We start from the raw sequence: 15253 nt of genomic DNA, 5'->3' as shown, positions 1-15253 counted from the left end.
AGATGTAGATTGTTTCATTAATACCAAAACAATTCTTTAAGCAAATAATTGTCAAAATTGGTATAGTGATATTATGCATGTATTTCATATTGTACTTACTTTAAAATTGATATGCAGTAAACAAGTAAAGGCTGTGCTTGCAGACTTCTAGTACCAGTTCTGTCCCTAGCTGGAGCTACATGATTTTGCAAATCATTTAACTTCTCTTTAATGCAGATTTAAACACTCAAATGTAATCAAATAAAGGAATTGGGTTACACGATACATTGTACTAATACTGTTTCGTGTGCTTATTACTCACTTTTCAAATCAGTAGATTTGTTTACCAACTATTTGATAATGTCAGAGGTGCTTTCATATATTTTACATATAAATATTCCAATCTAATCTATACAAAGCAGACTTTATTTCTGATTTTGTGTTATTGGTAATAGCTGGGTGCTTAAAAAATCAAAACTAAAATACTATGTTTGGCTCTGCTGCTTACTGTCTTTGGGATATTACTTAGCACACCACTTCTCTTAGATTTCTCATTTTTAAAATGGAGGGATAGTAGTATCTAAATGCTAAAATTAATATAAAGCATTTGGGCTGGGCGTGGTGGCTCACACCTATAATCCCCAGCACTTTGAGAGACCAAGGTGGGCAGATCACTTGAGGCCAGGAGTTCGAGACCAACCTGGCCAACAAGGTGAAATCCCTGTCTCTATCAAAAAAAAAAAAAAAAATTAGCCGGGTGTGGTGGTGAGTGCCTGTAGTCCCAGCTACGCCTTTGGAGACTGAGGTGGGAGAATTGCTTTAACCCTGGAGATGGAGGTTGTAGTGAGCCAAGATCTCACCACTGCACTCCAGCCTGGGTGTCAGTGAGACTCTGTCTCAAAAAAAAATGTACACACACACACACACACACACACAGAGCATTTGTTTTAGGGCCGCTAGAAATGAAGTACTTACTAAGTGTTTAACTGATACTGTTGTTTGATATTGTTGTTGTCATTAGTTTCAAATATTAAAAATTCTGATCATAGTCTCAGTGTGTGAAACTTGACATTGAAGGATGTAATGATGTAATTCTACTTGAAAATATGTAGGTTGGTTGTGTGCAGAACACTGCTAGACACCATACACTAGTTCCAGAATAGTGGAATGATGTGTATTTTGAGAATAACAAGTGATTCATATGAATCTACTCCCTCCATCCACCTTTTTGGTAATTATTTTTAGCATCTCAAGAGGGTTTTTAGATTTACTTACTGTCATGATTCAGATAGAAATTTATAGTGTAATTCATGAAAGTTCCTGGATTTTCTACAACCACATTTTAGAAAATACTAAATGATTAATAACATTTAGCTTGCAACTTAAATATGACTTGAAACATTCATTATAGTTATAAACTTTAGAGTTTTTCAGGACAGATTATAGGTGTTTCTGTCCTTAAAAATTACTTTGTGAGTAAAAGTATTTTACAGTTAAGCTCTTTGTTACTTTTCTAAGAAACTCCAAGATAGCTATGCCTTATGCTAGTTATGGTATATAAATAATTTTGCGGAGTGAGTGTTCTTACTTGATACTGGTATTATTTTGTGTTTACGTTTACAGTTAAAAAATGTGAGAAATAAGACATAGGTAACCTTTTTGGGGGTGGAAAAGAAGTAGTTTTATACATTGGCAAGTATCTAACTGTAACCTGGTTAAAATATGTCAGTTTGAAATTATACTTTTAACAATTCAACTTAAAAGAATAAAAATTTACATAATCATTGTCCAGTAAGTTGATTTAGAATATAATATTGTTGAGTCTGTTATAAAACATTTGAGTCATAGAAAAACAACTAAAAGAAGTGGTTATAGAGCTAGCTGAATTGAAGGTCAACTAGCTTCAGGGACTTGTACACAATGTTAGGGAGAAATGTGTATTTGGGCATTGAACAGTAGTGTTTAGTAATAGAGGCTAGAAATCTGAAGATAAAGGGACTCTAGGCCATATTTCTTCTGAGCTATTGGACAAATCACTAAACCTCTTTTCACTTAGTTTTCTTATCTGTGAGATGGTAATACTAAAGACTATCCTATGAGAAAGTGGTGGTATTATTAACTGTAATTTAGAGTAAATAAAATTAAGGCTCAGAATCATTAAGTGATTTGCTGAAGGTCACAGATAGCCTTGTAATCCTTATTTTCTTATTAATAACTTGGTTGCGGCTTTCTCTTATTACTTGTAAGGTTATATTCTAAACATTGTAAAACACTCCTACTCCAGATAACTACTTTAGTTGGGAGACAGCTGGATGGTAGAAATGATTTTATTTAAGTATATAGTATGAAAGTAGTATGGTAAAACTTTGTTCCCAGAACAACATAGAGAACATATTTTAAAGAATAGAAAATAGCAAAGTACATTTCTAAACAAAATACATTTCTAAACTTCATTATCATTTGAAAAGCTTTTCAAACTTAATTTTCACTTTTAAATCTGTTCTGGTTTTGAAGAATGGATTTTTAAATGGTGGACTTGGCAGTGTGCGATGACTCACGCCTGTAATCCCAGCACTTTGGGAGGCCGAGGTGGGCAGATCACTTGAGGCCAGGAGTTCAAGACCAGCCTGGCCAACATAGCAAAACTCTGTCTCTATCAAGAATATAAAATTAGCCAGGCGTAGTGGTGCACACCTGTAGTCCCAGCTACTCAGGAGGCTGAGGCACAAGAATCACTTAACCTGGGAGGCGGAAGTTGCAATGAGGTGAGATCTCGCCTCTGCACTCTAGCGTGGGCAACACAGACTCCATCTCAAAAAATAATAATAATAAAAAAAGATAGACTCTATCCCAATAACTGTCTGATATCAAATTCCATATATGTGGAGTCCAAAGAAATTAATATTTCATAACATTTTTTAGGCAGTATTGCAACATCTATAGTGGGTATGCTGTGTGTTTAACTTAACATTTTAAATATTTGCTTTATTTCTAGCTGTGAATTCCTTTGGACAATTGATGATATTTATCATTGTGCCCAGTTTCTACAAATAAAAGATGGGTGGATTATTTTCTCGATGGAGGGTAAGGTACTTTTCTTTACAGCTAGTTCTTGAGTCTAATATAAAAGTGTCACATAAAGCTATTTGTGAAAGTCTCCTTTCATTATAGCCCTGAATAGTAGTTTGCTGTTTTCCTTAACTTTTTTTCTTCTCTTTTGAATTACTTTTCTATTTTTTATTTTGATACTTCCACTTGTTCTGTAGGTGTCCAATGCCTCTGTGTAACAGAATCATTTCATTTGGATGTATGAATTATTTTTATTTCTGTATTTCTGTATTTGTGTGCAAATGGCTATCTTGTTTTCTTATACTTCCTAAGTTTCAAGCTTATTTGAAAGGTAGTTGAAAATAAGTACTCTAGGCCGGGTGCAGTGGCTCACGCCTGTAATCCCAGCACTTTGGGAGGCCGAGGTGGGCAGATCATGAGTTCAGGAGTTCGAGACCAGCCTGGCCAACATGGTGAAACCCTGTCTCCACTAAAAATACAAAAATTAGCTCGGCGTAGTGGTGTGAACCTATAATCTCAGCTACTCGGGAGGCTGAGGCAGGAGAATGAACCCAGGAGGCAGAGGTTGCAGTGAGCCGAGATTGTGCCACTGCACTCCAGCCTGGGTGACAGAGCAAGACTCTGTCTTAAAAAAAAGAAAAAAAAGTATTCTATACAATATTTGTTTCTTACACACTGTATCTTTTTACTTGAAGCTTATCATAAATATTGACTAAAGTCACACTGCATGTGCTTTTAGAATTTATAGGTTAAAAAAAATTAGAAATTCAGTTTGATTTTATTGGATAAGCTTTTAGAGGAAGTATCTCAAAGTTACAGCTCGAAAATATGAATTGTATAAATTATATAACCCTGTCTCTACTAAAAATACAGAAATTAGCTGGGCATGGTGGTGGGCGCCTGTAATCCCAGCTACTCGGGAGGCTGAGGCAGGATCGCTTGAACCCAGAAGATGAAGGTTGCAGTGAGCCGAGATTTTGCCACTGCACTCCAGCCTGGGCGACAGAGCTAGACTCTGTCTCAAATAAAAGAAAAAAAAAAATTATATAAATGCTCTTTTCAAATGTAAGAGGAGATAAGGTAGTCTAGGATAAACTACTTATTTTTTTTTTCTCCTTATTACCATAATAATAGAGTCTAACTATACTTGGTACATAACTTAGGTTTTGGGCTCTTGCTGGAACAGCCTTGTTTTGGATCAGCATTATATTGACCCTGTTATGACCTTTTAATAATCTGCCCAAGGATCAAATTTATCTCTTCTTGCTTTGTCTTTCATATTAGGTTGAACCATATGAAATTGCCACTATTCAACTGCTTGGACTTAGCAAAATGTCAATTTCATATGGTTAACTCTAATGTTAACAACTCTTATGGGAACTACAATGACCTGATATTCATTACCCTCTTGGATTGTTGAGTATGTAATTGGTAAATATTTTTTCAAGTGTTTTATGAGTGATTTTGGCTGATTTTTATTCTAGATGTATAAAAAATACCTTTGGCAAACAAGCTTTGCTATAATGAAGTATTCTTAGATGTCCTTTTAAAATCTGATCTTCAAAAAGTACTTTAGGAATTTAGAATGAAGATAGCCTGTTGATTTTGACCTCCAGAGTCTTAAGTGAACTTTTAGCAATAGCCAATCAGACTATTTTTAGTCTGTCAATTTTTTTAATGTGTTAATTCTTTTGAGTAATCATTCCTAAGAAATTTTTTTGGAGGAAAATGTGCGGGTTTTAAATTTTTTAATTTAATTAAAAAATTTTTTTGAGATGCAGTCTTGCTCTGTCACCCAGGCTAGAGTGCAGTGGTGTGATCTCAGCTCACTGCAATGTCTGGCTCCCGGGTTTAAGCAAATCTCGTGCCTGAGCCTCTTGAGTAGCTGGGATTACAAGCGCATGCCACCACGCCCAGCTAATTTTTGGATTTTTAGTAGAGATGGCGTTTAACCATGTTGACCAGGTTGGTCTCAAACTCCTGACCCTAAGTGATCCGCTCACCTTGGCCTCCCAAAGTGCAGGCGCGAGCCACCGTACCTGGCCAAAATTTGTTTCTTTCTATAACAGTGTGTTTTATTGAGGTTAAGAATGGTAAAAATTGAGCCATCAGAATTCAAAGTGTTTCTAGGATTATAAAAAGTTAAGTAGGGAAATGCTTATTTCTTTACTCTTACGTAGTTCTGTTTGCAATTATAATTTTTATTTAAGTAAATCTTAGTTATAAACAAGAATACATATTTACCTGATAACATTTGAGAAAATTCAATTTTGAAATAAATGTTTTTTAATGATTATATCAAAACGTAAAAGTTTGTGATATGTTTTAATGCTGTCTCTTGTTTCTGTTTCTATAACAGACAAAACCTTCAACTGTAGAAGTTCTAGAAAGTATAGATAAGGTATGTTCTTTGGCTGTAAGGTATTTTAATTCATTTTAGGTATTAAATATTATTGTAGTATATATTATTTTGGAGACCAAATCTGGTATGGGAATTGAGAAATGATATAGAGTGAGTCTGAGAACTTTAGTGTTATGTGACCTCAAAAAAATCTAAAGTCTATCAGTGACTTAAGAAGTCTGTTTCAAGTAATAGAGCCAGTTAGAATGAAATTAGATCTGTAGTGTGGTGTAAATAAATGTTACAGGTAGGACAAAATAGATGAGATACTGTATAATAGTTTTTATCAGTCTACAAAATTTTCACAGCTTTTTATATAGTTTAAAAAATGATTTTCTGGGAATATGGAGAGTGATAAATAGATGGGTTACTGTTTTAATTTTTATTAATTCTTTTTCTTATTGCCAGATTTTTAAAATGCCTTTTATAGGAGGAATTATTACTTATTTGACTCAACAAATATTATTGCTGATACCAATTTCATTCCCTGAATCTTTGCCAATTTGATAGTTTAAAAATAGTAATTAATTTTGCATTGTAAAATTGCTTTGTTAGAATAAGCATTATAAATTTTCAACTTCAGTTTTAGTTTTCTTTTCCATATTATGTTCTGTTTTAAAAGGTTAGAGTATTATGCTTTATTGAACTTTAAATAAGAGTTTTTTCTTAAATATCTTTCCTGTTAACATTTTTTAACATTTTAATTTCTTTATGAAGTTTGAAATTTACTAACAGGGAATAATTTTCTCTTAACAGGAAATTCAAGCATTGGAAGAATTTAGGGAAAAAAATCAGAGATTACAAAAATTATGGGTTGGAAGATTAATTCTGTATTCCTCAGTTCTCTATCTGTTTACATGCTTAATTGTATATTTGTGGTATCTTCCTGATGAATTTACAGCAAGACTTGCCATGACACTCCCATTTTTTGCTTTTCCATTGATGTAAGTAAATTATTCTTTTTGTTGATCTTTTCCTTTTCTGACTAGAGAGTCTTAATGTATATCTAGTATATATATTCAGTCTCTTTATTATTAAATGGTAATATCTGATTGAGTTTGAATTTCTTTCACAATTTGAAAAGATTTTTTAAAAATAGTAGAACAATTGTTTTAAACCTTCATTTGTAATCCAATATACCTGAGGAGTATTACCTGGTAATATGAGTAATAATTGCTCTATATGGCAATGTTTTATGATTTTCTAGTAGATGACCATGCTCCCCTAGGGGAGTAATGGCAAGTGGGGCAGGGTTTGTAAAACCAAAAGAATAACTGCTCAAATTATTCTGAATGTATTCCATTCACCCCAACTCTCTTTCCTTTTTACTGCTGTATAGTCACTGCTATAAAGCAATTGACCCTTATTTTATAAATATTTTATAATATAGCACTGTATAAGAAGTATATCATGACTGAGAATTTTGGGAGACAATTTGATAAAAAGTTTGTTTATTCAGTCAACAAGTATTTATGGGTACCAATTGTTTAGACTTTGGATTATAATGGTGTATGGTACATAAAAATACAAAACTCTCTGACTGTATATCTTAGACTGCAAACATTAAGTAATGAGTATGATGAATGTTATAAAAGAGAAGTGTAAAATGCGATGGGAGCATTTAATAGGGGCATTGCCTCAGTCTGGGTACTACTATAAAAAATGTGTTTGTTTAGTCTTTAGTGCAGGGCATATTTTCAAATTGGAACTCCTGAAGCTTGTAAAATTTTAAGTTTGTATGTAGCTACAAGAGCTGAAATTGAGTGCTTTCATAATATTGCAAAATAATTGTGTCTGCTAATTTCTTTGTTTTCACGTTTTGAAATCTTTTGGAATGCTTTTATCCCAGTAGTAGTGGATTTTATAATTGTGAGCCCCTTTTCCTTGTTTCCCTTATACTTTTTTCATAAGAGGAGAGAAAAGCAATTTACAAAGTAGAATGAGATGTTTAGTTGATTTAAGTACTTTTAAACACTCAGAAATGCACTTTACATCTATTTCCATATAAAGATTAATTTTTTTGATCATAAAAGACTTGTATCTAGTTGTAACGGAATGTCTGATAGGGAACTCTACTGTGTTAATTATAATGGCTATCCAAAAACTATGATTTAGATTTGCTATTATGATTCATAAAAGCTTTTTGGGAGGCAAATAAATTATATACTAATTGTTCTTTAGAAGCAGGAAAACTTTATTTCTTTAAAAAATGTAATTTCTTCAGTTCAATCTTTCTGATATTTTGGGTATGAAGCTTTCTAATCCTTACTGTGTCGCTCTGATTTTTCTGCATCACCTGCATCTAGTATATCTTGGCTTGTTTAGCTTCATAGCTGTTTTTCACTTTGTCTCATTGATATTTGTGACCTCGTTCTCAACTGTAGTAGCTTCTATTTTAGTGAGCTTTTCACTTTTTGAAGCAAAGACCGGTTATCCAACAAAGAATTACATTGTCCTTCTGATCGATGACAATCAAAAAAGCATGAAATAAAGCACAATTTGAAAGTGGATGTGGTAAAAAGAAAGAAGACTTAATACAGGACATTTTCTTATGTGTGTAACGTGAATTGTTGCCTTTTGTGTGCAATGTGAGCTTATCCCTGGACTTTTTTCTTTGGGAAACAGTGTCTTAGTTTGTTAGTGTTGCTATAAAGGAATACCTGAGGCTGGGTGGTTTATAAAGAAATGAGGTTTATTTGGCTCATGGTTCTGTAGACTGTGCAAGAAGTATGGCACCAGCATCTGCATCTGGTGAGGGCCTCAGGCTGCTTCACTCCTGGCGGAAGGTGACCGGGGGGACAGCATATGCAGAGATCACTTGGTGAGAGAGAAAGCAAGAGGTAGGGGAGGTGCCAGTTTCTTTTTAACAACCAGCTCTCTCAGGAACTAATAGAGGGCAAACTCTCACAATGCCCTAGGGAGGACATTCATCTGTTCATGAGATCCGCCCCCGTGACCCACACACCTCCCATTAGGCCCCACCTCCAACACTGGGGGACAAATTTCAATATGAGGTTTAGACGATCAGATATCTAAATTATAGCAAACAGTTTTGAGGTCTGGACTCGGATTTACTTAAAGACTTAGAGGCAAAAGGGACAATAAAGTATGTTGTTTTGCTCAACACTGTCTACATTGATTATATAGTTTAGAAATCTACCTGATATCTGTAAAAAGTGACTGCTGTCTACACATTCCCAGTTTCCCAAATGCTTTTACTGGAAAGGTCATGGATCAGGACTGAGCATATATTGTATAACTATTCCAAAATTATTCTTTATGGTAGAATATCAATACTCTATATAACATCCTTTGAAATTTATTATATTTTTACTTCAGAATGTAATATGGAGGAGTTTAATATAATTCCACTTGTTTTTCTGCCTTTCAGATTCAATAGTATATTTATCTCCCTCTGATCTTTTCAAGTATTACTGAAACTTAAATCATAAGTGCTGAATTTATTTTGTAGGAGTCATTAAGACTACACACCATATTGAGAGAAGGTTTGAGTTAGGTGAAGTTACAATTTTGTATTTCTGCATTATTCTGGCAAATATGCATTACCTTGGGAGTTGGTTCATTTTCTAAGTCAGCAACCATTAAGTTTTGTTTCTGTGTTAACTAATGCTACAAGCAATCTTGTAGACTTTTACTTCTGGATACCTTACTTTTATAAATTTTAACTTTCTAGACATGTCATTCTCTGTAATTTTAGAGACTGATCATCATCATGAGATATTGACCTTCCCAAAGGAGTTAGCCATAATTTTCATATTTGGTTTGTTTTTGCCTCTCAAAGTGGGGTTGTTGGGGAAGAAATTTAAGCAAGGGAATTGAGGAAGGTGATCATATTCCTATTTCTCTTCTTGTATCTCCACTTAAATTGAAAGCCATTTAAGGATAGGGATTTGTTCTTATATAATTTTCATGCCTCCTGTCTCTCCCCACAAGTAGCACATGTTAGGTATTTCCTCAATCCAGCTAGGTTGACAAACATAATTTGTAACCTTTTGAAGAAAGTTAAATGTTTGTTTCATGATACACTAATAAGAACACAAGTGTCTTTTAGCCAGGCGGGGTGGCTCACGCCTATAATCTCAGCACTTTGGGAGGCCGAGGTGGGTGGATCACGAGGTTAGGAGATCGGGACCATCCTGGCTAACACGGTAAAACCTTGTCTCTACTAAAAATACAAAAAATTAGCCCAGCATGGTGGTGGGGTCCTTAGTCCCAGCTACTTGGGAGGCTGAGGCAGGAGAATGGCATGAACCTCGGGAGGGAGAGCTTACAGTGAGCTGAGGTCAAGCCACTGCACTCCAACCTGGGCGACAGGCCCAGAAATAACCTCAAAAGGAATTTTTAGATAAGGCTTTTATATATAATAAAGAAGACATTTGTAAGGAAAAATGGTGTTGAGTTATATGCCCCCCCCCCCAAAAAAAACAAAACAAAAGCAAGAAGTACTCAATTCTTATTTTTTACATCAAAATAAATCATTGTTACTATTTTGCCTAAACATGAAGGTAATTTTTGCTGAAGTCTTTGGTGGTTAAATAAGCTGACAAAGAAGTCGACATAGTTATAAATATTAAGACCTGTATATCAATTCAACTTTAGCTTTTGTTTTTTTGTTTTGTTTTGTTTTGTTTTGAGACAGAGTTTTTACTCTGTTGCCCAGGCTGGAGTGAAATGGCGAAATCTTGACTCACTACATCCTCTGCCTCCCAGGCTCAGGCTCTCGTGCCTCAGCCTTCTAAGTAGTGGGAATTATAGGCATTCACTACATTCCTGTCTAATTTTTGTGTGTTTTTTTGTTTGTTTGTTTTAGTAGAGATGGGGTGTCAGCATGTTGACCAGGTTGGTCTTGAACTCTTAGCCTCAAGTGATCTGCCCATCTCGGCCTCACAAAGTGTTGGTATTACAGGCATGAGCCACCATGCCCGGCTCATCGTTAGATTTATATATTGCTAAATCTCATCTAAAAACATTTTTATAAATTGGATTCGGCTTATGATACGGTTGTTTGAAAAAGAACACAAGTTTGGCAGAAAGGGCGAAAGAGGTAACAAAATAATGTTGTATAATATGAAGGTTGGTGAAAAACCACCAGGTTTATAGAATGTTAATTCTTTACCCAAAGTAAGGAAGGTTTAGTTATATTGATTGAATTGAGATATTCTGCTATATTTCAACTTTTAGCATTTTTAGTTTGAGTACAGTGAAACACTGAATATTGAGGTTTTAAAATGTTGAGGCTGTCCTCTGTGTGATTCTATTATATTGAAGTTCCAAGTATTTGCTGCTAGGACACATATTTTTTTAGTTCAAGTCATTAGATATTATTGAACAAAAATACATGCTGTAGTCCAAGTAGCATTAATTTCATTCAGAAAAGAACAAATGCTTCGATGAATGTGAGTCAAAGAATTTTTATTTCTCAACTGATTGTATATATGAATGTAGTGATTTTCTATACCAATTTTATATTCAACTGCAATAATAGTCTTATTGTTTCTAATAATTTTTTTGGTTGATTCTTTGAGAGTTTCCAAGTATGCAGTCATATAATCTGTAAATAGCAATAATTTTACCACCTCCTTTTGTTTCTTTCATTTGGTATTTTTTCTTGTTAGATATTTTTGATTTTTTTTTCTCTTGGCTAATTATGTTAGCTTAACAGGACAGTGTTGTAGAGAAAATAGTGGACATACTTGATGTGTTTTTTTGGGAATTCTTCTGATGTTTCACCATTGGGCATTATTCTGACTTTTGGATTGAGACAGATACATTTGATCATGTTAAGGAATTTTCTACCTATTCTTACTGTATTTAGTTTGTTTTTTTTTTTTAAATCAAGAAAGGTTGTTGAATGTTGTTAAATACAATTCATTATCTATGGAGATTCCATATGACTTTTCATCTTCTCTTGATACGAAGGGATTATATTAAACATTGAATCATTCTTGAATTCCAGAAAAATTTCTGCTTTCAGTATTGTGATCATTTTATAAAAGCATCCAAAAACTTTTCTTTATTTTCATTCTTTATTTGTTGAAATAATAGCACTGTACATGTGTTTGAAACTATGATACTTTCTGACCACTGCTTTAGTTTTATGCCATGGGTCTTGATATATAGTGATTTATTTTGGTTATTTACAAGATGGGATTTTTTTAGAGGGAGTTATAATCTGTGAGTTATTTATGGATGGCAAATATATATTTATATTTTTATTTATTGTCTTAGTTATAATTTCTAGTTTTATTGTATTGCTTTCAGAGAATTTTAAATATTTCTGATTTAAATTTATTGAGTTTTTTGGTGGAATGTTATTTGGTCAATTTTTTAAGTGTTTCATGAACATTTGAAGATATATTCTCTTTTTTCAGTTACACAGAGTTTAATATTAGCAATGAGAACTACCTTATGCTATATAGATCTTCTATATCTTAATAAAAATGTATTTCTACTTTTCTCTGTATTTCTTTTAGTTTTGTTTTATGAATGTTGATGCTTTGCTTTTTGCATGAGTATTTCTGTTATATCTTCATTGTAAACACATCCTTTAAAAATAATTTTTAATTTTGAAAAAATTATAGGTTTACAGGAAGTTGCAGAAAAAAATGTACAGGCAGGTTGCAGGTACCTCACCTAACTTACCCCAGTGGTAACATCTATACAGTAGTTTTTCCTTCATCCACAGTTTTGCCTTTTGCAGTTTCAGTTAACTGTGGTCAGTTGCAGTCTGAAAATATTAGTTTTTCAAGAGAGACTACATTCATATAACTTTTATTGCAGTATAGTTATACTTGTTCTATTTTATTATTGGTTATTTTTGTTAATCTCTTACTTTGTCTAATTTATAAATTAAATCCCTATACCTACATGATATGTATGTATAGAAACAAACTTCGTATATGTTGGGTTTGGTACTGTTCATGGTTTCAGGCATCCACTGGGGATCTTGGAACATATCACTGAGTTTAAGGGAGAACTACTGTAGTAAACTTTCACACCCAGGAAATTGACATTGCTTCAATCCACGGAGCCTATTCAGATTTCATCAGTTTTATATGAATTCCTTTGAGTGGGTTTTATATTTCTATGCAATTTTATCACCTGTAGCTTTGTGTAACCACCCCACAATTCAGATCCAGAACTGTTCCATCACCACAAGGCTCCTTTTTGCTACTCCTTTATAGCCATACATGTCTTCCTCCACTTTCCCCATTCCTAACCCCTGCCGTCCGTTAATCTGTTTTCTATCTCCACAAATTTGTTATTTCCAGAATGTTACAAAGTGGAATCACATAGTATGTAACCTTTTGAAATTGGTGTTTTTTGCTCAGTATATTCTTGAGATTCATCCAAGTTGTTCGATGTATCAATAGTTCCTTTCTTTCTCTGAGTAGTATTCCCTGGTGTTAATGGACCATAGTTTAACCATTCACCTGCTGAAGACCATTTGCATTGTTTCCAGTTCTTGCTATTACAAGTAAGCCTGCAATGAATATTTTGTACAGGTTTTTATATGAACAGAAGTCATTTCTCTGGGGTGTATGCCCAAGGGTGCAAATGCTGGAGTATATAGTGAGTACATGTTAGTTCTATAAGAAATTGCTAAACTTTTTTTCAGAGTAAATATACCATTTTACATTGCCACTAGGTGGGTATGAGTGATCTAGTTTCTCTACATCCTTGCCAGCATTTGGTGTTAATCACTATTTTCTGTTTTGACTGTTTTGATAGGTATGTAGCAATATCTCATTGTGGTTTTAATTTTTATTTTCCTAATGGCTGAGGATGTTTCATGTGCTTATTTGCCATTAATATGTATCTTTTTCAGCAAAATGTTTATTCATGACTTGTCCAGTTTTCTAATTGGATTATTCGTTTTTGTTACTCTTGAATTTTGAGAATTCTTTATATATTATAGATAAAAGTTCTGTCTGGGCACAGCGGCTCACGCCTGTCATCCCAACACTTTGGGAGGCTGAGGCCGGTGGATCACGAAGTCAAGAGTTCAAGACCAGCCTGACCAACATATGTAAACCTCGTCTCTACAAAAAATACAAAAATTAGCCAGGCATAGTGGCGCGTGCCTGTAATCCCAGCCACTCAGGAGGCTGAGGCAGGAGAATCACTTGAACCCAGGAGGTGGAGGTTTCAGTGAATCGAGACCCCACTGCACTCCAGCCTGGGCAACAGAGCTACACTCCGTCTCAAACAAAACAAAACAAAAAAACAAAAAAAAACCAAAAAAGAGTTCTTTGTTGGATATATATGGTTTACAGCTTTTTTACCCCTAGTCTTTAGATTGTCTTTTCATTCTCCCAACAGGGTCTTCTGCAGAGCAAAAGTTTTTAATTTTGATGAGGTTCAAGTTATCAGTTTTTCCCTTTGTTAATTGTGTTTTTCTTGTCAATTCTGAGACCACTTTACCTTGCTACAGGTTGTGAAGGTTTTCTCTTACGTTTTTTTCTATGCCTTAATTTTTTTTTTTTTTTACATTTAAGTTCATAATCCATTTCGAGTTAATCAAGGTTCAGGTCGAGGTGGTTTAATTTTTGTTTTTTGTTTTTGCCTGTGGATGTGCTCAGTTGCTCTAGCAACGTTTTTTGGAAAGGAATGACTTTTTTTTTTTAAACTTTATAATGTGACCTTTTTTTAGTTTAAAGGTTTTTTAAAAAAATTTGACCTTTGGGGTTTTAAGATCACAACCCTTGTTTTGTTTGCATTTGCCTGCTATACCTTTGTCTATGGTTTTATTTTCAACCTTAAAAGACTCTTAGTTTTAGATGTATCCATTTACATTACAGAGTTGGGTTTTGTCTGGTGATACAGTGTGGAGGTCTTTTTCTTTTACCTTAGTGAGTTTAGCCCACTTAATGTTTGTTGATATGAAAGAAGTTGGTCTGTTTTGAAACCATTTTTTTTTTTGGCTTTTGGTTTTTATAATTAATTAAAACCTTTCACTATGTGATACATTTACTTTGGGTCAGTTATTTATAGGTTGTGTTGGTATGAAGGCATATCTTCCTGTGTTCCAGGCTAACTAGAATTTTCCTTATGATTCAGGATTTTGTGTGTGAATTTGTTTAGCTGTTATCTTTTCCCAGCCAGTGGGGCTAGGCAATTGTATTTCTTTCACAATACAAAACTTCCCCCCAACCCCCTTGCCATAGGAACAGAACATTCTTTGTAAATAGTGCACTTCTGAGTAATTTCTTTTTAATTTCTGCCTTCTCTCTTTTTTTTATTGGAACCAAACTGAGGAGCTTCTGCCTGTAGCTGTGCATCTTGTTCTCATTGTTACAAACGTGGGTTTTAAGTTTTACACTTGGAAAAGTTTACCTTGTTACCTCTTTGTGAAATAGGCAGTTTTCTTGTTTTGCTTCCACTTTTTGGAGCCCCTGTGTAATAATCTCCATTGCTTTTGAGAGTGCCTCCACATAATCTGATGGTTGAGTTTTAGTTATATCTCTATTTTACCAGAGAAGGAGTTTGTATTTTTATTTTTGTTCTCCTTGTTTGGATTATTTTTAAGAAGAGAAGGGGGAAGTGGAGCTTATGCCACTATTCTCTAACTAGAGGTTAGTAATAGTATCCATAATATCTTCAATGTCTTCACAAAGTATGTTGCTATATTTTAGTAAGTTATTTTTAATTATTGGGAGAGCAAAACCTTTGTTGGGATAACTAAAACAGAGTCCTGAAGTACTTTAGTTCTTTTTCTAAATTTTATTTAAAAATAGAAAAGGGCTAGGCATGATGTTTTATGCCTATAATCCCAGCACTTTG

At 34.0% G+C, this 15253-nt stretch overlaps 1 protein-coding gene across 1 annotated transcript in view; it reads left to right on the top strand.

Annotated features, from left to right (window-relative positions):
- LNPK (lunapark, ER junction formation factor) overlaps positions 1–15253 on the top strand; it is a 77966-nt gene that overhangs the window by 3342 nt on the left and 59371 nt on the right. The window contains exons 2-4 of the mRNA XM_007965421.3: positions 2975–3063; positions 5408–5449; positions 6206–6393. Coding sequence (XP_007963612.3) covers positions 3037–3063; positions 5408–5449; positions 6206–6393 — 257 coding nt within the window. The 5' untranslated portion in view covers positions 2975–3036. The remainder of the gene's footprint in view (positions 1–2974; positions 3064–5407; positions 5450–6205; positions 6394–15253) is intronic.

Source organism: Chlorocebus sabaeus, chromosome 10, assembly GCF_047675955.1.
Source record: "Chlorocebus sabaeus isolate Y175 chromosome 10, mChlSab1.0.hap1, whole genome shotgun sequence".
Lineage (NCBI taxonomy): Eukaryota > Metazoa > Chordata > Mammalia > Primates > Cercopithecidae > Chlorocebus > Chlorocebus sabaeus.
This window is presented reverse-complemented; position numbering and strand designations above follow the sequence as displayed.